Source organism: Bactrocera oleae, chromosome 6 (assembly GCF_042242935.1).
Source record: "Bactrocera oleae isolate idBacOlea1 chromosome 6, idBacOlea1, whole genome shotgun sequence".
NCBI lineage: Eukaryota > Metazoa > Arthropoda > Insecta > Diptera > Tephritidae > Bactrocera > Bactrocera oleae.
This window is the reverse complement of record NC_091540.1, coordinates 69,436,298-69,464,005: the sequence shown is the minus strand read 5'-3', so window position 1 is coordinate 69,464,005 and position 27,708 is coordinate 69,436,298. Positions and strand designations below refer to the sequence as shown.

At 32.3% G+C, this 27,708-nt stretch overlaps 1 protein-coding gene across 4 annotated transcripts in view; it reads right to left on the bottom strand.

The window, feature by feature from the left end:
- The window catches only part of Best2 (bestrophin 2), a 37,045-nt gene that overhangs the window by 1,605 nt on the left and 7,732 nt on the right, over window positions 1-27,708 (bottom strand). For 2 of the 4 annotated variants that reach the window (XM_036364377.2, XM_036364375.2), the window contains exons 2-11: window positions 18,973-20,264; window positions 13,166-13,276; window positions 12,338-12,524; window positions 11,894-12,265; window positions 11,682-11,801; window positions 8,046-8,153; window positions 1,335-1,574; window positions 965-1,277; window positions 352-450; window positions 52-288 (exon numbers count right to left, since the gene is read on the bottom strand). In XM_036364377.2, the coding sequence (XP_036220270.2) occupies window positions 52-288; window positions 352-450; window positions 965-1,277; window positions 1,335-1,574; window positions 8,046-8,153; window positions 11,682-11,801; window positions 11,894-12,265; window positions 12,338-12,524; window positions 13,166-13,276; window positions 18,973-19,043 (1,858 nt within the window). In that variant the 5' untranslated portion in view covers window positions 19,044-20,264. Of the gene's footprint in view, window positions 1-51; window positions 319-351; window positions 451-964; window positions 1,278-1,334; window positions 1,575-8,045; window positions 8,154-11,681; window positions 11,802-11,893; window positions 12,266-12,337; window positions 12,525-13,165; window positions 13,277-18,972; window positions 20,265-27,708 lie in introns of all 4 variants that reach the window. The other 2 variants (XM_036364380.2, XM_036364381.2) reach the window with 2 other exon arrangements.

The window sequence follows — 27,708 nt, the reverse complement described above, 5'->3', positions numbered from 1 at the left end:
AGAAAGAGAGAACGAGTAAATAACTTCCAATAATAATTTGCAAGTACTCACGCGAGGCAACGCCAAAGTTCATGTCCTTCAAATTGGCTGGCAGCACAGCTTGTGCCAAAGCCGTTGTTGTCGGATGTCCTGGAATCAAAGTATTATTGGAAGATGAGCTATCCATCTCTTTAATGGGCGATAATAATAGTGTGCCCAAAACAGGTCCATCCTGATTGTTGGTGCTCGTGTAGGGATACATGGTGGTTTGAGTGCTCAACTGTGGTGTCATAATAACGGTGTTCGTGCCTATGGGTGCATTCAAATTTTGAATTGGTGCTGCAACAAAATTAGTCCAATCAATAAACTTACCATTCAAATCTTTTTCGCCCAACTCTTTGGAAGCGTCAGGCGTGGGTATGCGTGGTCGTGTCTTGGGTACATTGACATTGAGACCATTCAGCTTTGAGTCTGTTTAGTGTTGTAATATTTGTTAATGAGTGTGTACGAGTGTGTGTTATTGGAGAAAAAGTGTAGATTCAAAAGTAGAAAGTTATGTAAAAGTTTATCGATAAAAAATGAAGAAATAAAAGATGAAAGCGGTTAGCCAATAAATTCCAAAGTATTATTAGTTAGTTTGAAATTATGCTAGATATATACACCTTTTAGCTTATTGTCTATAAATGATGAAGATGGGGATTTTTAATATGCTTGGTATGGTATGTGTCTTGGCTGCCCCGAAATGTAGGCAACATTGGAGTTATACAAGTTTAGTACTTGAATTGAATATAATTATGAAACATATATGTAATATATGAAAAGAAAAGGTATGTTAGGTAGGTAACGCGGTCAAAGAAAGTACGGCTTGAGAAAACTAGTTAGATATTACGAATGATCTGAATATTGACAATGAACTTTTTCTGCCATCTTATACCATATACTTAGGTAGTATTTATAATGCTTACATTATAAACTCCCAACTTACTCTGTTTAATGAATTGCTTCTGGGCGCGTTGCGACTTGCGATTCACAAACTTGCCATAAAAACTCGGCTTCGATTGTATTTGCGCTGTTTGACCTTGTTGTTGTTGCTGAGTTTGTTGCTGTTGCTGTAATATGTTAACCGGTATGCCGGACTCAGGACTGGAGTAAACCGAATTGAGACGATTCCGATTAAAGGCCATACCACTCGATGAATAAGCTGTCGATTGGCTACGTATAGAACCCATACGTGAGAGTTGCCGTACAAGCCAATTATTATTTTTACGCCGTTCCACCATTGGTGTATCAACGCTCTCCTGTATAAGGTAAATATTATAATTGAAGTTTAAAACAAAGGTCTATGTTTAACATACATAGTCAGCATAAACATCATCGACAAGTCCACGTTTTCCACCACCCGGCACTATATTTGCATACATGGCATCCTCTTTTTTCACTTTATAATTTTCCGCCGAACCTTTGGGCTCCTCACGTCGATAATGCTCAGAGGCGACGGTATATGGCAACTCCTTGGGCACCACGCACTCCCAATATTGGTCTCGCAACAATTCCGGATGCTCCTCATGCATCTCATCGACGATCAAGTAGGCCGCCTAGAGTAAATAAAAGTTTACTTATTTTGAGAGCAATGTTTCGTACTATTTTGAAAACGTATTGAAAAACTCAAATATTTGTATATATTATTATAACCAATTCTCAAAAGTGGTTTTTATTTATGATAATTTCAAACAATCATGTTTCTTTATGAGGTTATGCCAAATTTGATTTAAGTATTTTTATTGATATTATTAGATTTATGTTTATTGTTAGTGTATCAGTGCAAAATCTTGATAAGATTTGATAAGCCTCAAACAAAAGCAATATTTTTTGTATCGTGGAAAAACTAAACGAACTAAGTAAGTATGTATTTCTATGTTATCGTTTCTTGAAGTGACTTTTTTTATACGTTTTAGTATATTTAATTTTAGCGGTTGCTCAGACAATTATGTTATTGTGAAAGTTCGGTCAAAACGGTGACTCTATTTATCAGCAGAAGTTATTTAGAAGAAGTTATTTATTTTTCATTATTTCAAGATAATACTAAACTAATTATTACTGAACACCGTTTACTTTTCAAACTATATAAATATTCAAGCTGAAACTTTATGCAATTTATTTTAATCATGCAAAGAATTTTTTTTCAGACATATGGTTTTCAAGAAGAAATTAAACGCATATAATTTAATGTTATAGCCAAGAACTTAGCTTTATTATAAAGACAAGGGTTTGCAATTATGTTTCAAAGATGATTTCGGACAAGTGATCGTCGGCGCAATTTTCAAACACTCTTTGCAACTATTGGGGTGTAAAGTGCGTTGAATATTCTCTGCCAAGTCATCAATCGTCTCGACTTCACATAACCCTACCAAAAATTTTCCAGCGGTGTTCAATCGCACGAGTTTGAGGGCCACGTCACAGACTCACGATGCGCTCACCAAAATTTCTTTCAATAAATTGATTATTTCCTTGGCTTTATGACATTTAACAACGTTTTGTTGAAACCAAAGGTCGTCCACATCAACATCCTCCAATCAGGCAAGACAAAGCCATTAATTATGGCTCTTCAGCGTTCGCCATTGACTGTAAAATTATGACCGGCCTCATTTTTGAAGAAATACTGACCAATGATTTCTTCTCATCCCAACAATGGCTTGTGGATTATCAGTACTTCAAATCCGACAAGTTTGTTCATTATTGTACCCATTCAATCAAAAGTGAGCTTCATTGCTAAAATAAAATTTTCTTGTGAAAATCGGGATCTCGTTTTGATAGTAAATTTGCACGATTTGTATATATTGTTCCGCAGTACGTCTATTCATTATGAGATGACAAACCAAACTGAGCATAAATTAAGTAACAGTGGTCGAAAAGACCAACTTCTATAAAAGTATTGCGTCATTGAAAACCACACGTTTGATAAAACACCCTTTATGTAGGGTTTCAGAAATGGTTTGCAAAGATAGTAGGTTTGCAAGAGAGTAGCATTTACTTATTTTAGAACATATTTAACAAAGTTTTATGTATATGCAGAGGCTCAGCTTGGCATTTTAGAATTTGTATATAAATATTTTTCTTCGTACCATCTGTGCCAAATTTGTTGTTTATGTTGGTATCTCAGTATATGAATAAAAATATCAAATTTAAAAAAATTTTGTGACCCATTCCTTATCTCTCACCTGTCATTCTATTCGTGATAAAAGCTCAACATGAAATGTTAATTTATATGTTTAAATCCGTTTCTATATTTATAAGATAACGTAAATATAAGTTGCTTAATGTCTGTTATTGGTGAAGCAAAAACCTTCTTTAGAATTATGAATAAAGCTTGGCAAAAAATAATAATACAATCTGTATACTCAACAGATATAAACTAATCATTTGAAAATCGAAATAAAACTTAGTAAAACATTATGCTTGTCATATGGCAATACTGTTTCAAAATTGGATCGATCAGAAATGATGTTAATATTTTCGCTAATTTTATACTAAATTGGGTGAGAATGTTTCACTTGACATAGTTAAGGTTTCAATTCAAAATTAATTTTCAAGTAATTTTTTTTTATCTTATTACTATTTGTAGGGCAAGTAGTTGTTTGCTAACACCTGTTCAAGCAAGTTGCAAGAATAATATTTGAAATGGTGCCACTTTAGATAATTAAGAGCATTACCCCACCTATAGTACATACTGAGGGGTAAAGAGACTGGAAATAACAATTCACCATATCTATACTAATATTATAAATGCGAAAGTCCGTTTGTTTGTTAAGCTTTCACGCAAAAACTACTTAACAGATCATCATGAAATTTTGTACATATACTCTTAGAGGTGTCAGAATGAACATAGGATACTTTTTATTACAAAATTTGTAAATTTTTTACGGATTATTAAAAAAATTATTTTGGAAGATTATATATGTTTGGAAAATAAATTTGAAAATTTTGAAATTGAAAAAAACAAGTTTGGCAGAAATGATTGTTTGTCGAAAAAATTAAAAATTAAAGAAAACATAAATGTATAAAAAACGTAAATCAGAGAAATAACACAAATATTATTAGTTACTCTTATTAAATATAAAAATGTATAAAAAACGTAAATCAGAGAAATAACACAAATATTATTAGTTACTCTTATTAAATATAAAAATGCCTCGAAAGCGGAAATCGGCGCTGTCAAGAAATTCTACGCCGGTGCGTAAGGCTAAAGTTACACGAAATAAAGAATGTGAAGTTCAAGCAGAGCTGAGAAGGCAACAGCAAGCAGATCGACAACGTGTTTTGAGAGCAGCTGAAACTTCTCATCAGGCACGAGTACGTTCGAAAAGACAAGCTTAGCAGCAGGAAGCTAGAAGAGCAACGGAAACGCAAGAACAATTGCAGGCAAGAAGAATTAATGATGCAGAAGTAAGAACCACGCGTCGTCGTAATTTCATAACTAAGAATTGGAATATATATAAAATATATTCTTTATATGGATCCATATCTACTATAATGATATCAGTTATTTATTTGATGGATTCGATGCGAGCGAAGCCGCGGGTAAAATCTAGTATTATATATATCCTAGTGGGTCAAAATAAAAACGAATATTTTTGTTTCGCTTTTTACTCTTTTTTTGACCCACTCTATATGTATATTTGCACTAGAGTTTTCTGAAATCTCTCTTTTGCTTTCAAGTTTAAAACCGCTACTTTACTATTTAGCCAAGGACCACTGTACTTTCTTATGAACACCTTGCCGTAAAAGTAGCAAACACTTTCGAGCCAAAAACGTGCACTTACTAAAAAGGGCATCTATAATAGAAACAAAATACAAGCGGCCAATTAGAAAAAAGTGCAAATGCATATACAATTTAAAGTAAAAGTGAAAATAAGCACTCAATTAAATTATTTGCTTTATTTCCTTTTGGCGCTACATAATTTATGCAACACGAGTAGTAAGTATATATATGTGTAAGTATGTATACGTATGTATATACTTGGGTATATATACATGAATACTGGTGCTTACAGTACATTTTGATGTATAGTTAACAACTTCAATTCCGCAGCGCGTGTGCATTAACCCATATGTTATGCTTTTACCCCACTTATTATGTAACAACACTCGTCCAGTACTCAAAACTGCCGACAAGCACACTGCCAGCAAGAGTGAGAGTGCGCCACTTGGTGGCTGAGCAGCGTACCACCAACACGAACCAAGCACATTCGTTTCTTTAAGCGACGGGTGGGCGCACACTTGACGAAATCGGGCAACAAGCAAATCTTACGCCTTTCGAAAAAAAATTATGTACTCGTCGGAAACGTTATAACTTGTCAGCATTCCTTCGAAAATAATTACACTTATTATTATTTGTGTAGCAGAGTTTTGTGAAGAAATCAACGACTTCTACTCCACTGTGCCTAAGATTAGGAATATCAACTACCATGTGTACTATATATTTATATATGTATGTATATAATATTTTTTACATACAAGTTTTGTATATTATATACTTTATTATTTCTTGTGAACTTCGATGATTTATTTTGTTGTTGTTTTTTTTTGCTTTAGTTGAAAAATCGTGAAATTGTCACGTTACGTTGGAAAAATTTATTGAATTGAATTAAATGATTAACGTGTGTGTCGGTTCCCAATTCAGAGTGTTTAGTAGAAATCAAGCATCTCTTGAGATATCGTATAACCGAAAGGTGTTGGAAGAGGGAATAGGTGATGCTTACGATGGGAATAAAAACAATTTCCGCAGCAAAATGTTCTCCAGAAATGCCAAACGAAGTGAACATATCCTTCAAAGTTGTAAAAAAAAACACTGCGGCCTATAATCATTGTTTTCGAAAAATGTACTGAATTAAGAGAACTATTCAACGAAGGGCTAGGGATTATTGAGGACTCTGTAGGCGAAAAGATGAAGCTATAATATAGTTAGCTGTGATTACTCTCACAGCTTTATATCTCAATAGAAACTTGCCAAACACTAAGGAACGAGCTCTCCATAGATCTCTGAGAAATTTAAAATTAAAGAGTTTGGTTTGTTCAAAAAAAACCACCCTCTAAAACCATAAATATAGTGGCTTATTTTTGACAAGATCACATAATTAAAAGAATCGGAGATTTTTCGTGCATTCTCCAAGAGAAAACTACTGACAGAGTTACAAATAAGAGTTATGACATACAGATTATGACATGTCAGAAAAATATCAAGTTAGCACTCAAAGAAATTAAAAAGTAACAACGTTATGTCATCACAGTTATAAACAGTGACTACGTTAAGTTAACTATTAAAACGGTATTGAAAGTAAGTAAGAAAAAATATAGCAGCTAAAAGGGATAACGTAAGAGCTGAAATCAGATATGACTTCGCGTATTAAATTGACCACAGCACATCAGCTGATCGTTCTAAAACCATTAATATCCGATTAAGTAATACTGTTGACAACTGCAAACTTCACACAATCCAGGGCACATCTACACCTTAATTCAGGTAATCAAATCAAGATTTACTATTATATGCGAGTAAATATGCGTATATAGGTATGTATACAAGTATATACTATTTAAATTTTTATGCAACACGAAAGCAGAAATCAGAATTAATATTTTAATTTCTCTCTTTTTATTTTACAAGGGAAACCAGTTTGAAATAAATGGAAGGCATTGTCAGCGGTCGTACTTAAGCAGCCGTGCGCACTCTCTGTAGATCAGATATTTTTCTTAGCCTCTTTGCAGAGTGCCTTTGCGCGTAGAATCGCACATGAGTTTGTATGTATATCTGCACAAATTTGCTGTTATCGTAGGTATTGACGTGCGCATGCGCTTTTGTCGTCATTCGGATTTTCGCAAATCTTCTCTTGCAAACTTATACAAGCACAAAATTGTACTTTGGACACATGTGCTTTTATATCGAACAGCCATCTGTAAGCATATACAAGTATATTTATATATGTACGCGTACAAAAATAATTTCTCTTACAATGGTGTGGTTCAAAAACCAGTTCACCGCGAAACGTGCCGAAGGCTTTTGTGTATTATTTTGTCTCCTCCATGGGCAAAAGTACGTCGATTCAGTTGATGTTGTTATTATAATTTTTGCACGTGCCCACCACTACTTTTTGAGAAAAAAAACACAACTAAGTGTAATTTTGTATTCACGCATTATTTTCTGTTCGCCAATAATAGCCGGAGAAAAATAGCTTTGATAAAAATAGATGGCTATTCATACACAGATACATCAGGTGATTTTTATGTGAATATGCACATTTGTAAGGGATATACATACTTTGCTTGAAGAATGTCATAACTCAAAGATCAAAAATTTTAATAACGGTTTCATGGATGGAACATAGGCAGACAATTAACATATCTAGGATATCAGCTGCTTTTAAAATGGCTTGTTGACTGCTTTGAACTGCGGTTAACACTAGCTAACTGTTATTTGATAAATAGTTGATTACGCTGCAGGGTAAATTCTGAAAACCAGAAATTACTTCTACCCATAATCATACATCCGAAAACATGTTTTCCGATCAAAAACCTCTCATCATTAATATTTGACAATTAAAGCTGTGATTTTTCTTCTTCTTATAGCTACATTTGGCTCTATTATGAGCTTAGAAAAATTATATGGTTTTTACTTGAATCTCCTTGAACCGCAAAGATGAATTTTTTCTATGTCTGCGTTATTTGTTTGGTATAACCGAGAGTTCTACACATTAATAGCTTAGTGATCATAATTAATTTGCCAGTTTGACAAGGTTAAGCTTTGATCATTTGACAAACTTAAAAATTGTTTTAGAAACATACAAGTACAAGTACAATGAACCAAACATAGGTAAACATACAAATATTAACATAAAACATAAGGCGATTCATTATAAGGGCAAAAATATTATAATATACATTAACTTATTACTTATATAAGTTTATTATTATTTACATTTATGTGCATAAATATTAACTTATATATTATAAATATGTTTCTTCGAAGAATTGCAGCTTAAATATTTGTATCAATTACTATAATTACTCACTTTTATGTGTCGGTCGATGAGCCAATTCAATTCAATATCATCATCATCTTCACCGAATGGATTTATTAAGACTTCAGCGACTTTAAGCCAGCCAACATAAAATACAAACTGTAAAGATAAGAGCGGTAAAACAGATTTTATATTTAGTAATAAGATACATATGTGTATGAAATGAGCCCTTTACTTAAATATTATATACATATATATGCCAGTTGTACATTGCTCAGTAATCAGCCGAGAGAGTAGCGCAATAACTGACAGGATATATGTACAAGTATACACATTAGAGCGGGTTGATTTACAGGGAGCCAAAAACACGAAAAAATCGCGTATGCGGGAAATTTTCTACGGATCATTCTGATCATCTTTGCCTAAGAGAATATGGGTTTCGAGTCAGCGATTTTTTGATTTAAGTTTTTTTCGGGATTAAAAAATTTTTTCGTCATTTTTTGAAATATTCGAAAGTAATTTAAAACATAGTTGCAGTTTGAGAATTGATCATTTGCCGGAATCAACTAGATCGGACAACTTAATCACATATCTCACATACAACCAGTTATTTTACTTTCCGGCTGCCTACCTTTAATTAAAAAGCTAAGAGCTTGTAATTTTGCAGAACTGTTCTCTAGTTAATAAAGACAGTGAAAAAAAAAAAAATCGGACAACTATGTATAACATATATCTTCCATTCAAAAAAACATTAAATAAGTTTTACGTGTATTTTTAAAACAAATAGATTCCGCACTCGCAAAATATATCCCATTTCATGAATTATCGATTTCAATTAAAAATTCGATGAGACAAGAAAAACGTCGTCCGACCTTCTGAATTCGTTGGATGGTCTAGGTGTCATATATATAGTTGTCCGATTTTCTATCATATCAAAACCTATTTTTTCCCCGTATTTAGTTATGATATATAATTTTTGGTTTAATTTTATATTACAATTACTCTATGAGATCAAAATGGGATCTTCAAAAATAATAATTATTTTCTATTTCAAAAATACTGATCCAAATTTGAAATCTTGTAGCATCTGTCATAAAAGTTTGAACGAAAATTAATTGAATAAGAGGAAAGAAAGGTGATGCCTATATTTTTACTTTTTTACGGATTTACAAAATACATATAATTAATATTATTTTTTTTTTTTAAAAAAGATCATTTGTCACAAATTTTCCCTAATTTTTTTTAACACTTAATGTGATGAGGAGGTATAAGAAATATTAGCACAAATTACGAAAAAAACTTCACGTTTTTGCACAAGCAAACACTTATGATTTACCCACACCATTTATTTTGTATTTTGTTAATATGTAAATACATACATACATGCTGGTGCATGTTGGTGAATTTATAGGTAAGCAGTCATATGTCAACATTATGCCAAATATTTATTGAATTTTTAATGAGTGAAAACATATGGCAATAATAGGCACTTGCCATTCCCTCTTAACGCGTCTATATGCATATGTATATTATAATATATCTACATACACATCTACTATATATGCACACTATTATTGTTCGTGTACATGGATTTCATTTATTTAATTACAAGTGTTTTCATGTATTATTTATGTACACAAATATAAATTGGTTTGCTTTATTTCAGTGCCACTCGAAATTAGTAAACTAAATACTCTATACATACATACTTTGTTATATAAGGGCATAATCACTTAGCTGTGCACTTCTGTAAACCACGTGCTGCCATTTCCCCGCTTTTCAAGTGATAATTGAGTGGGTTATTTTCATGCCTAGGTTTTAATGCCTTTACATACAATTATTTTATTAATGCAATTTAGCCTAATTTGTTATTGTTTCGATTGGATGCTTCGGTTTTTGTGGATAATCGTTTGATATAATAAATTCAAATATATGTATTTTTTGTGATTTAGTATTAAGACCTTTGTTCATTATAAACATCAAAAAGTTCATAAGACAAATATATACAATTACCCTTTCGAGGGCCTAAAAACTTACGATTAGCTTAGAATTTTCGAAAATTTTTATACAATTTACTTTATTTAACTTTATGCCACAAACTGAATTTTATTGATATATTGTGTTTTATATAGCAACAGCTCACAAAAACGGAATTATAACAGTGGAAAATTGTTACCACTAACAATATTTGGGCGTATCAATAAAAAGAGTTCTTCTGCTTTGACAGTTCTAGGCAAGAAAATCGGTATAAAAAACATATGTTGAAATACACTCAGAGTTTCTTAAACACTTCACTTTGGTTGAAAAGAGAGGCGCATGAAGGCCAGATCGCACGGCCATTGTGCTCCCGGGTGGCAACCAAATTAAGCCTTAATTAGCAATTTAGTGGATTTGGTAAAAAATCTCTCTTAAGTTCAGGCTCATGCCTAACATTCCGCAGACTGCACTTTTGCAATTTTCGGAGGGTGGGATCTTATGGGTAGGTGTCCAATGTTACTGAGCGCCCTTTTTCCTAGAACTAGGATAATTTTAGTCTGACCACCATCAACACTACTACAAAGTAACTTTGTGGTATGCCCTGAGACCTGAGATGTTCCTCATGAATCCATCGCTTCAAATAACCCTTGAAAAAGCCTAGCTCGTTTGCTTTTTCATTTTCTTGTATTTTTGATGATATTAACCGAGTTGCATACTAAAAGTCTAGTTATTGTCTGCTTGCATAATCTTACGCAAGGAGACTTAGTGTTGGTGCTACGGATAGCTTTAATTTTAGTCATTTAGTTTGAAGCAGCCTTCTTTGTATGGATAACTACAGCAGAAGCCCGCTCATGTTCTGTTCTTGTTTCGCTCTTTGATCCATCAGTGAATATGTAGATTGCGCCGTTGGAACTGTCGATCACAAAACAATTGGTCCAATTTTCTATACTGGGGAATGATAACGGATGTGTTTAATTTCTCGAGTTTATTGACCAACGAGTTTTAAACTAGTCATCAGTTAAAAATATCGACGGCACCGAATATAATATATGAAAACCGAAACTGAAATCGAAACCAAATACTCGCTTAAATTACAGTTCATAGTTTTGACAGTACTTGTTATACATACATGCATGTATGTACGCAATATTTTTGTCTATAAATAGTTCTACTGACGTATACTGTTATATAAACCCATACGAATGCAACCAAAGCTTTGGAAGTTTCAATTTCATTACCGACGCCACAAGTGTAAATAAGCTGACGTACAGTAAATTGTAAAAACCAAAATGCTTATATTTATAACGATTTTAATACGTTATAAAGCAAAAAGAAATAACAAAATACAAATGCTAAAGAATTCACGTATTTACGTCAATAAGCTGATTTATATTCCTGAGCTGCGAACTGGTAATTAAGAAAATTTGGAAACGGTATATGAAAATACAGAATCTCATATTTTAATTATATTTAAAGAGCAAAGATCTACCAGCGCTCTAAAAAGCAATGTATCACCAAATGGGCTCAACTAGAATCTTCAGCTTGTCTAAATTTTTATGCATAAAATACTTTTTGAAAATTTATTTTCCAACTATTCAAAATTTCGTCTTCATACTATCTTTTTCAAACAAAAAACATAACCTCCAGTTGAAAGCTTTTAAAAACAAAAATTTATAACACAAATTACAAATTTTTATAACTCTCACTCACCTGCAATACTGTAAAGAACGGGAAATACAAGTCTGGATCTTTGGTATCGGTCATATTCGGCAGCATTTGTCGCCCGACCAGCGCAGCTATGAAATACGTGTACAGCACCAGTGTCACAACCTATAAGTCGGCAATAAAAGAGGCAATTACTTAATTAAACGGTAGTTGCTTGTACTCGTATTGTTTAATTGCTGGCAATTAACGCTACTTACCTGCGTATACACCAGCGGCACGCACACCGTATCATATCCGATCAGACCACCCAGACGTCGTCGTATATCGGACAATTCCATCAGTATGGTTTGTACAATGTGATCGGATGTTATCAGACCCTCTTTACGTGCCCGATTTATAATATTTGTCGCCCACACCAATGGCATCCAGTACTTGGACATGGGACTTTTGGCATTAAGTGCATCGAATATTTTCGACTCAGACTCGTGCATGAGACCAGCATCCACGAGATGTTGTGTGGTGGGAAAGCGACGCTTCACACGCAATGAAATGCGCTGCAGCGTGATGACGTAGGCAAGCACCATATAACGCATTATATTGCGTCGCATAAGGCGACCCGTCTCATTCTTCTGTGAACATTGTAAGTTGAAATTTTCCGCAATTATTATATATTTACAATATCGCTACTTTTGAATACTTACAGTTGCTCCTCCGGTGGCGTTTGGTATGGCGGCGCTGATAAATAGCGCCAAAGTGTCGGGCCAGGGCAATAATCTATATTGCTCCCACCAACGTTGCACAACCTTATTTACGTAGAAACCCAGCACAAAGGACATGGGTATGCTTTCGCCCTGTTGGCCGAAATATATGCGGACTTTGGTAAAAATTCTAAAAAAGAGCGGAAGTAATTAAGAATGGATTTCATTAGAGAAATTAATTTGTATGTATTGCATTCAGATATGCTTATATACATTAAAAAAAAAAAACGAGAATAATCTAACTAATTATTATGCATATATCGCTGAAAATATATATATATTAATTATCAAAAACGAAAATTTAGGTTTAATTTTTAATAAAATTTAAATAACAGGACAAAATATAAAATTAAGAATTGAGTCGGCTGGATCCATACAAAAGTTTACTCTGTTAAATTTTTTACAAAATCTACACAACAAATATTTTTTCAAGTATTTGGAAGCGAGATATGAATTTTTTTAGGCACTGGACCTTCCTATTACAATTGAGAGCTGATACTTGGAGAGCCGTGCTTAGAGGTGTCTTTTAACCAATTTTTCAGAGTATGAAGCGTAAAAAAATATTAGTTTTTTTACCCACCCTAATATACCGGTATATTATAAGCATTATAAGCACGTTTTTCACATAAATAATATTTCTTTTGGAATAAGTGGAATCTAAGTCGTGACTTACAACTTTGACTAATCTCATAGCAGTACACAACGGAATAACTTCATCTCTACATAATATAAAGTATTTAAACTTATAAACAAATTATTATATTCACTTACAATTGTTGTTGTTCATTTAATACGAATCTATAGACTAAATTAATTGTATAATAAAGACATAAGTAAGCGATCAATTCACGCCACACCAATTTGTAAACGCTGCCACGCCATCTGAAAATATAAGAAAATAGTAAACATGTTGGATTAGAACAGAGAGCTATACTGCGTGAGTAGATGATTTTTCAAATATAAATCAATAAACAAAAATTAATAAAAAATGCATCTATTATCATACTTTTATACCAAACCGGTTTGGTATAATAAAAACAAAACGCAAACAGTAAATTATTACTTCCAAAGAAGATAAACACTTATGTACATATTTATTCAAAATTTATTTATAGGATAACAACCTGAAGCGCTAAATAAATTTCTAGGAGGAGCTCAGCACGTTCAAGCGCCGCAGCCAAGGTGTAAGCGCCATGTTATTATCAGTATACTAATTATATTGTAAGAGTAGCAAACATTTTTAATTTTTTTAATAGCATATAAAAAGAAATTCATTATAACGGTGCAAAAACATTTTTTTCTCAATTTTTTTCGCACTACATAATTGCTGTTTTCACTGCACTGCATTGCCTGACATGCACTTGACTTTGTCCGTCAGTCGTTTGTTATTCTCAAACAGGTTCATCGCGCCATTTATGCGTCGGAAAATTAAGATGCAAATATGTTTCATAATTGCCGTCATAAATTATACCTATGCAATGCACAAACTGTTCGCAGCGTTGCTTCTGCGCAAATGTTTTGACAAGTTAACAAGCAAAGGGGCTGGTTCGGAAAGTCACGCACGCGCGCTTACACACACATACCTTCTATTATATGCATGTTCGTTGGAGATGATCAAAAGTAATAAAAATGTATTTAATTAAGGAAGAAGAAGATTTAGACATTTATTTGCAGTTTTACAACAAATAAAGAAATTATAAATGTTTCTGAACTTCCATAAATACGAGTACTTGTGCAACGTGCAAATATTATTGAAATTGCAAATATTTTTTATGTCTAACAAAGTATTTATTAACTCTTTTCTGCTTGAATGATGAATGAGAATGTTTAATAGATAACGAGTAAATACCACTAGTTAGCACAGCAAAGTGCTTGCATTAAGTTGCGTAAATAAAAATTGTAAATACCGGCTTTTATGTATGTACAAGCGCTTGTCAAAACTTCAACTACGAGACTGGCAACTAAGAAATTATAAATTACGAGTTAGTTGAAATTTTTTTGTATATATAGTGCATACATTCAACTCATAAGTATGTGAATAGTAAATTCAAATTATTAAGAACTTGAACTCTGCAAAACCAAAATTAGGGGGCAGACATAGTGTGCAATTTCGAAATAAATAAAAAAATGTATTCTTGCATATATCAATGGTATACACTAAATATAACATACTAAAAATTTAAATGAATGTTTCAATTATTTTGTGAGTTACAGGCTTCTAAATGGTAGTCGCTCAGTTCCATTAGTTTATCTTTAAACGCGTTTTTCTAAAAACAGTATTTTTCGAATTCGCTGCAGTGGTTACTCGAAGACAAATGCTCCGATCATAAAATGTGCTCTACACGCTCTGTTTATAAGTAGTTCTCTATACACTGACCTACCAGTTTTTTTGATCTGATCAAAATTCGAATTTTGAAAGGATATTTTGTATTCGATTTTTTTACCTTAGGTCATTTTACGGATAATATCTTCCAGTAGACATTTTTTTTGGTCGGAGATCGCGTCTAACTTAAAAAATATTAAATTTTGTTTTTTGTGAACGTGATGTGCCCTTGATCATATATTGTTTTGGGAAAAGTTGCTCTCTATCATACTATATTATGATATATATGCTCGTACATAAATTTTCCAACAAGCACAGAGAAAGAAGGAGACGAAACAGATTTAAAACATAACTTAAACTTCAAAATACATATATATCAAGTATTGAATCTGTTGTCTCAAATCAATGAAAACGATGATTGAGACGTAATTGCCGATACTGAGGCCTATTTTGTAATAAAACAGAAATCATACTAAGTAAATAAAAACGAAAGATTTAAAAATCATTATAATCAGTGTACGGCACTTAGTGAAATATTTTTGTAGATTCTCGCTTCAATATATTTATTATATTTCCTAAAAAGTACTCTTTAAATAATAATTTTTCAACTTCAAAGGCTAAAACATTGCTTTTCATAAAAAAACCCAACGTGTTTTGAAAATAAATGAAATAAACGCTCTGGAACATTGTTCGGTAGTTGTCGTCCGAATCCAGCTATTAACAGAATTCTTAGCATCATACAGCCATAGACATTAGACCAAGTAAAAAACAACAAAATTTCATAATAAACTGCTGAGTACATGTAATTGTTTATATACATATACAGATGCATGTATATGGTGATAATGCGCCACTTTGACACACCAGCTTACGTTATATACATATACTCGTTTGTATGTACTTATATACATATATGTAAGTACCATAATTACATTTATTGGCAGCGGCTTTGTTATTTTCAGCTTGACTGCCATTTCGGCTTCGTGACACGTGCTTTATCGCCAAATAAGAAATAAAGCCGCAAAACTCGAATAAAAATTGTTTTTAATTTTAATTCAGGGAATTGAAATTTGACGGCCAGTAAATTGATTGATTTTGTTTTTTCACATTATTTACATATTTGAAAGCTTTTGCTAGTTTCATAAAATATTTATTAACCAACCAATTTTTTAGGCGGTTTGTCATTCAAAAAGTTCACCAGCAACTAAATGACCTCGCAAGCAATTTTTGCACTTCCCGTAGTTTATGCATTCGTACATATTATTACCATATTATACATATATCATATACATATGTATATCTAAATATGTTAGAAGTTTAAAAAATTGAGTATTTGCAAATATCTGAAAGTTTTCGTAATATTGAAAAGCTTTTTCCAACTCTAATATCCGCATGACTCATTTCAAATGCTTGAGTAGTGTCTCTAAACTAGTTCGATTTATAAAAAAGAACGTTCGTTGAGTTATTCACTTAAGCTTCGAAGCCTGTATCTTCGTAAGATCAGGGGAAGGTTTTAGGTCAAAACTTTTATTTCGGTTAAGTGTACTTCAACCGAGATTCTGCAATTAATTTAGGTTGGCAAAAGCATATCATTTTTAAATTGAAGGTGGATTGTTATTGCTGGCAGTCCCTCTCTCTCTCTCTCTCCCTTTGAAGTACCTTCAACCACATGCTGCTGGGGCACATCTCGACGTAGTAAATTAGAAGAAGTTCTGAATATGACGAGATCTTAGCGCTGAGATCTACGACTCTTAATTGACAACGCCATTTACATATGTGTATTATAGGGAAGTAAAAGGGCCATAGCTGGTAATTCGTAATAATAAAAAATTATTATTAATTATATATATTATATATACTTGTATGTCTTTCAAGTGAAATAATTAGACGTACTTTGCTTATGTGTCTGCTGAAACGAGTCAATTAACAAGAATAATAACCCTACAAACAGACTACATATATAAAGATAAATGTATAATTTTGTGTAATTTTTTAACTTCACACATTACTTCATATATATAACCATAAATACGAATTCAATTGTGGCTGTGAGCTTGCTATATTTCATGGTTCTCAATTTCGATTTCATAATCTGATTATTTTCTCAGTCTGATAATTTACTTGTTATGATACAATATTGAAGTTCACACAAAGTAATAAGTAGCTTAATTGGAAAGAATATAAAAATTAAATATTAATATATATTTATAAGATTGACAGAAATAAGTTTGAATGCGAAATTACTTATATACTACACGGTTTTTCAAATAAGTGCGAAAATATTGTTATAATAAAAAGTTATTTTCTATATATGTATATAACACTGTCTGAAATTTTATTCACACATACGTTTTAATACAGAAATTCTATTGTAGCTACTCGTATATTCATGTTGAACGAAATTTAGATTTTTTCTAAAATAATATTGATTGGCTGGCAAAATTGTGAGAGAATAAATTTTCCATTCACATCAATATCAATTAGTCAATGTTACAACATTGTTGTATGGCTTTGTAGTTTTATAAGTAAGTAATTAAAATTCTTTCATGTGATTTTTTACAATACTCACTATATAGGTATATGTATTATATATAATATGAGTAAACTGCCAGATTGCAAATGAAAATATTTTCATTAAAAATTTTATAATTTATTTACATCACATAATATTATTGTACGAGTATATGCTTCCATAACTCACATTTTAACACGTTTTTTGCGATTTTTTAGTTGTTTCGTAAGGAATATATTTTATTACAAAATTCTTATATATAAATACTTTAGCTTTATTTACAATATAATTTTTAAAGAAAAACATTCGAAAAAATTTCAAAAAAAAGATCGAATTGAAAATTTTTTGGTATTTATATGAAAAATATATTTTCGCACTATTCAAATTTAAATATTTATTAATCATTAGTAATCACTACATCATCCCACTTTGTTGCGTACATCTTCAGCTGACAACTCAAAGCTAACTTCAAAAAAAGTTTGTGCAACAAATTTAATATGGTTGTGCTGCAAACATCTTTGACAGGTTTTGGGCCGAGTTTATTGCTAGCCCATAATGGCTGATCTATATTTATAAGTTCAATATGGCTTGTGTAGTCACACGCCAACCCACTCGGGCACTACCATCACATTTTAATCACACATCCACATGACACTTTTGTTTACAAGCGTATTCTTTCTAAAATTTCCAGGGAAATGAGAGCTTAAATAAATATACATATACTTGTATATCTATATACCATATATGTATGCATACACATGACACACAAAAATTTAGTAAGATTATATAACGTACAAAACCATAATATTTGTACACAATTGCTTTTGTGAAATGTCAACAAAACCCAAAAAAAATCACCTATTGTAGTTTCGTTTGTGATGAGTCATAGTAGTTATGAAGTAATATATAGGTACAAATAAATTTTAACAAGCGACATGGTCGTAGATGATAACAAAGTTTATGAAATAGTATCTACTCAAAAGCGAGTAATAATTAATATTGCAAAGTAGATAATCCATTGAGTCCTTAAGATTGAGCACTTCTTTTCGAAAAATGCTTCAGCCTAATAAAAGTCTTCCTACCAAAACATCGACAGCAAATCAATGTGTCACCGGGTGCTCGGGGTCAAATGCCATGTATTACCAAATCCAATAAATTATTATTGATTTAATTACGGTTTATATACATATTTTTTGAAGATAGCCCTCATCTTTACTCGATACCCTTTTTACGAAAATCAAACTATTTTAATTAATTTTTTTCCCCATAAGTTTCTTTTCTTCAGCTTTTGAACGGGATAGAGATGAATATATATCTCATCGCTGAAGGAAAGCAAATTCCCAAATTTCTTGATATCTAGAATTAACTCAGTTTTGCTCGTATTAATTCCACTACTAGTGACCAAGTTATTCAACAGATTGATATAACCATCATCTTGCTCTTGACGGTCGCTTCTCTATGAAAATAAATAGACAACAACATTTGGTTTACTACCATAATATATGGTACAATAGCAGAGTAACAACCCCACCCGAGATCCCCTGTTGACCTTGTGTTATGGTAATGTACTACCGTTATCTGCTATGACGCTGTCGAAAAAATAATATACTATATTGGAAGTTTAAAATTTAGCTCGAACCATTTTCCTGTAAATGCCTGTGTAAATACTTGTTAAATTCAATAAATAAAATAAAATCAAATAAATAAATTATAAACATATGAGATATAATTTTTCATACTCACTTCCATAGAATGCGCCAGAAGCAGCCAAAGTTACTGCCATTCGGCACTTCACCGGCATATGACACGGTCATATTTTAGCTTAGGAAAATTAAGAGGAATACTTCAGATGGATACAGCAGACGGCTGCAGTCAGGAACCAACGTAAGCGATAAAAGATTAAGCAGTCACTTGACACTGCAGGCAAGCAATGTGATCAAGCAGTTGAACTGTCAGCGCAAGCGCAAAACTGCTGCAATAATATTGTCAACAACAACAGTGATCGCTCAATAACAACGAAGCGCGTATTTGTCGTTTATTTTCCTAGCGGTAAATGCTTCACTAATAGCTGGCTTATGTCAAGCATACTCGCATGGCGAGCGTTCGTCACCGACACCATCAATGCCGAACAGGTGAATTACACCCTTCACGTGACGCCCGCAGCCACTATATGCACACACCTAGCATGCGCGTTGCATTGCGGTTTCGTATTGAAAAACGAAATTTTCTACGAGTGTCTCGTTCGCGCGTTGTATGCTCTACGGCCGATGGCTTACTGACGCCTCATTATCGAAATTCCGACACGTCTGCGTTGCGAGTCGAGAGTTTCGGTTGTTTTATTGCGTTTTATTTACTTCAATTTCTACAGTTTCACGTTGGCATTAATGTGCATCATATTTGTGCAGTATGTACGTAATACGAAGTGTGGTATATGTACGCGTATGTATGCTTATATTGAGGTGCGCAGGTGTAATGTGGTCAGCAAGTATATGTGTTTTGATGCGATGGCGTTTTGCTTGATTTTTGGATTTATTTGTTTTGACGTTTTTGGCATATGTTTTCTTCTTTTTGAATAATTTTGCAATTTTTTACTGTTATCTACGGTTTGTGCTGGTTTTCGACATTGATAATTTTAATTTTTACACTAACTTTTTTGTTAAAAATATTTATGTTTACCGCAAGCACTTATGGAGACTTATTATAATGAACTGCACTGTATTTATAAAAAAATAGCAATATTGTAATTAATTTTTTTTCGGCTTTTATTCAAAGTCATTACATTTTAGATTTTTTGGTAAAATTTTTTTAAATTATTTTTTTCACTTTTTTATTTTATTTCTGCTAATGCAAATTCTTTTTTGCTTAAATTTTATACACGCAAATTTAATTATCACTAAAAACACAAGAAACAAACTCATACATTAGTCCACCTTTGGCCTTTTCATTGCATATTAGTTTATAGATGTATGTACGTATGTATGTACGGCGTAGTATTAACGCTGTTTGTTTAGCATTCCACATTTGGTTAAGAAGTTCTGAAATGAGAAAAAAAAAATTTGTAATTATAGATAATTATATTATATTTACATTTAAGAAACATATTAAATAAGTTTTACATTCACTCAAGGATATATGTATAAACAGAAACGAGTTTTATGTTTTCCAAAACAAGAAGTTAAAGCTATAAAAATACTAAATAAGATAACAAATATTTAAATAATATATGTGTATATATGTATGGTATAAACAAAATAATTTGATTTGTTGCTGTTTATACAAAACATTTAAAACTCAGTTAATTTTATTAGGAATTCCAAGCTTCAATAATAAATTTAACCAAGCTAAGATTGAAGCAGCGCTACAAATACAGCTACATAAACATTAGGCTCTCCGCTAATTTCTAAGTTGATTTTTACCGACGTCCTCTGAGTCTTCAGTTTTTGCCCTAGAAAAAATTATCCAACATAAACAAGCTCTTTATTTTTAATAAAGGTCGTCCAGATCAACATCCTCCAATGCAGACACAAAAAAATCATTAATCATGGCTTTTTAGCGTTCGTCATTGAGTGTAAAATTATGGACTGCTTCAGTTTTGAAGAAATATGGAGCAGTAATTCTCTCTACCCAGAGAGAACACCAAACAATGACTTTTGGGGATATAACGGCGTCTCAACAATGGCTTGTGTATTATTATCTCTCTAAATGTGAAAATTTTGTTTATGAACGTACCCATTCAACCAGAAGTGAGCTTCATTGTCAGAATTTTCTTTTGAAAATCGGAACCGGTGGCCATCTCGTTTTGGCTTCAATTTGCTAGAATTACCGACTCTGCTGGACGATTATGTCGACGTAATATTGGATGCAGGGCGCCGTAAAGCGCGAACCGAGCCATTTTTGTGGTAACAAATTTGCATGATTTGCAAATGTTATTCTGTAGTAAGTCTGTTCATTATAAAATGGCAAACTAAACTGAGTAAAAATCAAGTAACCGTTGTCTAAAAGACCGACACCGAAAAAAATATTGCCCTTAATTTATTGTAGGTGGACGTAAACCTCCGCCGAAATTGGAGATTCCCTCGTTGCTTTTATTTAATTTGAAAGTATTTTCTGATATAAAATGTTGATTTCTGTGGTAATTTTAGCGATGGCTAATAGTTTATTAAATTTCTATTTTTATTACAACGCCGCTAGTAATAAATTAAGGGAATGTAAATATTAATTAGTTTTGGGTGTGAGCAGGTGTTTTCACAGTAGTAGTTAAAGTACACAAAATTCATAAAAATAATTACTATATTTTTGCTTTTAACTAACGCTTTTGTCAAAAATCTTCGCTATTACGTAAGCAAATGTAATTTTTAAATCCATTAGTTATAGTTTATGACGAATAATAAATCCAGAAAATAAATTCTAATGACTATATTTATTTTCGTAAATGAACTCAAAGCGCCAGCTCTGCGCCTTTACTCAAAAGCGTTAGCTAGTTGCGCTACTGAGCAGCAAAAGCCGCCCAGAATAGTCGCTTATTGCTGCCACTTTTGCACTTTACAAAAAATTAAGTCGTAATAATTTCGAAAACAAATTGTGATTTCAAGTTAAAATCTTTTAACACATCTATATATCAGTGTTAATTTATTTATTTATTTTTTGTTTTAACACAGACGCCAAGCGTATTTGTTGTAATAACGTGAGTAAACACATTGAGGCTGTACTAAAGTTTATAAGTTTGTTGCGCGTCAAATCTTCGTGCCACTTCACGATTTTCTATTTAAATTTCAATTAGCCGCTTGACAATTGCATTTTGTATAATTTGAAAAGTAATAATAGAGTTACATATGCAAAGCAAAATTTTTTATATTAAATTAAAATAACATATCGTTATTAGTGAAGTGAGGTTCGTGAACGACGAAGATATTGTTCGTGCATTTCTGTTCGCTAAAAATAAATAAGTTAGTAATTTCATGTCTAACGCACTTTACGAAATTGCTGACGCACTTTACGATATAACTGTTGTTTGACAAATCAATACCGTTACAATAGGTATATGGTCAGCACTTTGGGTAATATTAATTTTTGATATTTTCTACTCAAATTGTGAAATTCTTTGTGTTTTTGGAGTTGCTCGTTAAAGAAATCTATTCAACACTGAGCGAAAGGAGCGGGTTTTGAACCCTAAAATAGTTAATAAAATTATTAAATTATATTTAAGTATATAACGTGTTGTCTCTGCTGCTCACTGCTCCTAAATATTATAATGTTATATGAGTTTTAGGTTTTAAAATTATATTAGGGAGGGTCCAAATTTTACATTTGTTAGAAACTAATACGTAAATATTTCTATAAATAGAACGACCTCACTGACTGAATGACATATAAAGATCCGCATAATTTATACCATATTTGTAGCAGCTTATGTTAGATGAAGTTTAAAACGAACAAATTTACTCGGGAGAGCCAAAGTCTCACCTACGTTAAAATTTTTCGTAGAAATCACCGAGTATGTTGTAACGTGTCTCCAAAAAAAATTTCTAGCTTATTCAGCGAAACTCTTTTTTATCGAAAGTTCGTAAGCAGTGAGCGACGAGGTTGAAAAACATTTCCACCTGAACTTGTTGCATATTACCAAAAAGTGGAAGCTTCCAGCATTCAAATTATCGGATGAATATTATGAACTCCCTTCACAACTCGTAAAAAAAATATATAAAAATCGACACATTTGGAGAAATTATGAAATGAATGCTTTTTTTCGGTTAGTGTAAGTTAAGCTTTATATTAAAAACTCTCGAATATACTCCAAGCGCCTAGTTTTCACGCCGTTGTGCCTAACTACTTATTTATGTGGAAACGTGAGGCGAGGAACATGTTGTGAACAATAGTCGCTAGAAAAATTGTTTTAAATTTAAATAAATACATTTGTTTGTATGCAAACGGTGGCATCGCTTGCTGGCGTTAATTACATGACAGCCGATACAATCTTTTTGTTTTATTAACATGCACACACACAGATATCCACGAGTATCTATCAGACTTAATGCATGAGCACATCTTTAATATGTGTAAGTTTATGTGTGGTAGATTTCAATTGGATTGCAAGAATCGCTTAAATGTTTTGCATTCGCATTTCAATGTATTTGTGCACAATTTTGATTACGTCTTTGGTTTGCGCATTTCACCTTGGCGTATATTTGTTGTTGGTTTGTTCGTTTTTAAACGTGCCAACCTGCTGTTAATTATTAGCGAAACCAGCAACTAACAGTAAGTTAAATATACATTTATTACTTCCAAGAACCCTGTTGAAATCAATGCTATCGCCCATTAGTGTGTGTGTGTGTGTATGTGTAAATACAGGCTATTTATGTGTATGTATGTATTGTCATAAATTGTATTTCTCGTTTGCAGACTCTCTGCTGTTTGTGTTGGGTTATTCCCCCGAACAAATATAGCTTTAAAACACCTTTTCGAATTTCCTGAATTTTTTCATGAAATTAATAACATATATGTACATCGTACATACACAGGCATATGCACGTACCAAAGTCACTTCTACACACATCCGCATTTGTTTACATAATTTATTTACTCTTACTACTTACTTCAAAAAATATATAAAAAACGGTAAATAAATAGTAATTTTAAAAAATTACAGTCATTTGCAAAAACCTTGACTCCACTTTGGTTGATCCACTTCAATTGTTTTTTCTTCGTTTGTTATTTTGCTGACGGGTTTTAGTTTATTTTTTTTATTTTTTCTTCTCTCTAGCCGTTGTAGCAAGCCAATTTAACAATTACAGGCAACAAACCTGCGACATAGAAATGTGTGTTTTATTTTAATTAATAAAATAATATTAATTAATTATTAATTATCTCGTTCTATAGATAAAAGGCAACTTTTTTTTTGTATAGAATAGATTGAAATGAGAAAAAAATTAAATTTGCAGTAAATTGAGAGAGAAGTTCAGAGGACGATGCGGAAAATTGGTTAAAATTATAGCGTTAAAGCTGAGACCCCTCGAATCATGAACGTTTTCATAAGTCTACAAATTAAAAATAGAACAAGTAAGGAAGGGCTAAGTTCGGATGTAACCGAACATTTTATACTCTCGCAAAGTCAAATGGTATACTCGTTTGAGATTTCTTTGTGGATTGGCTGATATTTTCGGTAGTCAACTATAGGCACTGGGGTCCACATATTTAGTACTTAGGGGCTTAAACAGTTTTGGTTCGATTTAGACAATTTTTGGTCACAAGGTGGCATACTTTAAACGTATTATTCACGCAAAGTTTTACCCTGATATAATCATTGTTGCTTGATATGCATAGTGGAAAGTGAAAGAATCAGATGGAATTGAAAATGGTGTTATATGGGAAATAGGCGTGGTTGTAGTCCGATTTAGCGCAATATAACATAGAAATATGAAAAGAACGTTATGCACCGAATTTGGTTGAAATCGGTTAAGCAGATCCCAAAATATGGGTTTTCACCTTAAAGTGGGCTGTGCCACGCCCACTGACTAATTTTGAACGCGGTTCCTATAAAGCCAATTTATACCATCCCAGAGATAAAATTTAATGTCTCTGGCGTGTTTAGTGCTTGATTTATCGCGCTTTTAGTAGTTTTTAACAGTACCGTTATATGGGGAGTGGGCGGAGTTGCCACCCGATTTCAACTATTTTCACACCGTCAATAGAAGTGCTAAAAACATTTGCTTCTAGTGAATTTTGTTATTATAGCATTAGCGGTTTAGAAGATATGCACATTAAACCTATTAGAGGCGGGACCACGCCCACTTTTTAAAAAAAAGTTTTAACTGCAGATGCCCCTAATGTGGTCCTGTGTACCAAATAACAGTCTTGTATCTTATTGCGGAGCTTAGTTATGGCAATTTATTTGTTTTTGATTAATGGCGTTTTGTGGGCGTGGCAGTGGTTCGATTACGCCCATCTGCAATACCAACCGTCTCACGGTACCAAGTTACAGCTTGCACGGACGGACGGACGGACAGACAAACAGACAGTCACCCGGATTTCAACTCGTCTCTTCATCCTGATCATTTATATATATATAACCCTATATCTAACTCGATTAGTTTTAGGTGATACAAACAACCGTTAGGTGAACAAAACTATTATACTTTGTAGCAACAGGTTGCGAGAGTATAAATATGTCTGAGTGCTGAGTATTGATTTATTGTAAATACGAGGTAATTTTAAAATTTTCAATATTGAAAAGTAAATTTCTGAAAGCAAATATTTTAAAAATTGTGTCAAAACAACTTTTTTCTTTATATCCATCTGATCAAATAAGACCCGGACTGACAAAAACACTTCAATTTCACATGTTTCAATACAAGAATTGATTATCGCCTACAAAATAGGCTTCTAAGCCAATATAAGCGTGCCTAGACTTAATCGAATTTTTCATGCAGTTGTTATTAGTCTCGGTTGGGATGGTCTTCAGTGCCTACAGCGAATTTTATTTTTTCGGTTTCGGCTCATGTTTGGAACGCCATTCGCTATATTGTTCAAATAATAGGCAAGTTATCGATGAATACTTGTGTTCGTGATAAAATAGACTTCCCAAAACACTTCTGCAACATTTTAAACATATCTGTAGCCGTGATTCCATTGAAAGTAAATAAGGTAATTTTCATTGCAAAGTATTTCAAAACTGAAGCTAAAATGCTTCATTTTACGGAAAATATATTAGAAGAAATATTTTTTTATTATATCATTAATAAAATTGTACAATATTTTGTAAAGTGCTGTGTAGGAGGTGTTTTGCAAATACGCCACGCTTTATGACAAGCACTTGCGCATTTTGCATTTAGTATGTTAATGTAATGCTTAGGTATTTATCAAACCATTCTATAAATATTTATAACTGAATCTCTTATTCACGTGTGGTTATTCAAATTTCTTACGCAAAAGACGAAATTCCGGATTTTCTGATGACTATTAAGGTGGCAAGCTTCATATTTATGATGCTTAGATAAATTAAACTAGTTAATGAATAAAAGTAACTGTACAAATTAGATAAGAATATTTTATATAAAAAGATATTGTAACGGTATGCATATATGAATATACTGAGCTGTGCATTATTTGTTTATTTTATTATTTGCTAGCGCTTTTACTTAGCACAATAAAGTGTTAAATGTTTTCACCTAACTATGGCTTCTGTATACAGATCGCGGTATCAATAGCTCTTTGCTTTAATGCATAGAAACATTAGATATTTATAGATGAAAAGATTCTTATCTGAAAACTTTGTATTGAATTTTGTATTCTTACTAAATTCTATTAGATTTTAAATTCTCATAATTGAGATTTTGAGAGAATATACATATGTATATCTGTATGTATTTGAAAATTCCTTCGTTGCCAAGTCAAAAACAAAAATTCTTTCTAGAAGAATTAATGGGTAAAATGTGTGTAATAGTCATTTATTTTAGAAATGAAAATGAAATTTGTTACTTATGTAAATAACAAGAGCTTCATCAAAAAACATTAGCTGTTTCTTCTGCATTCCAAAGTATTTTACAAATCTTACTCAGATCAGTTCGCAATTTTTCGGTAGGTCTCAAGCAGGTATCGGCATTAGAGTTAGTATTTTTGACGAAAGCTCTTCAGCTCTTCCTTCGATTTACCACTTTGCTTATCGTGCTTCGCGTATAAACAATTATTGCTGAAATTTGCTCGTCTTGGTATACTCAAGCCGTCAATTCTTGTTTGGTGTCGAACACGTACTTGTAAATCCATAATTTTACACCTTGATACATACTTGATGTGTTAAAAAATTAATAGGACATTTAAAATCAAAACTTCTCGGGTTTGGCGAGGCCAATTGTTAATTTTTTTTATTGTGTTGATATACATATATCTATATATACTTGGATATGCCTCTGAAGTACGATAAAATTTTCAGCTGTATTTGTTGCTTAGTTTGTCTGTTTTTTTTTCAAGAAACAGAAATTGCCGTTATTTTTTAAACATACTTGGTATATTTTTCATCATACTTAAGTATGTTTAGTCTCTCAGGACCTCCACGAAGTAATTTTAAGGAGTTCTACCGAGTTTATAGAATTGGATAAAAATTCACATCTGTTCTGATACCGGAATCGGCTCTCAAAACTTTTTTTCTTGAAACACTTTAGAGTCGGTGAAGAATCGACTTGAAAGTGCATAGAACCTTCTTAGACATACGAGTATTAATCAGGAAAAGATCGAAGGAATAAGATTTTTAATAATAATATATCTTTCTTTAAGCCACTCTGAGGTGTACATTTTTTTTACAAATAAATAAAAGAACAAACTCAAAAAATCAAATTTTTGACTAACATCTATAAAAAAAATTAGTTCTCTGTGGTTTTTGAATTTGAGATTTCTCTGAATATGCTCTTAATAACACCTCAATACAACATAAGTATATTGTTATCCTCCTGTTTTTATGGTTAATGCGACTCAATAATATTTAAATCGTTT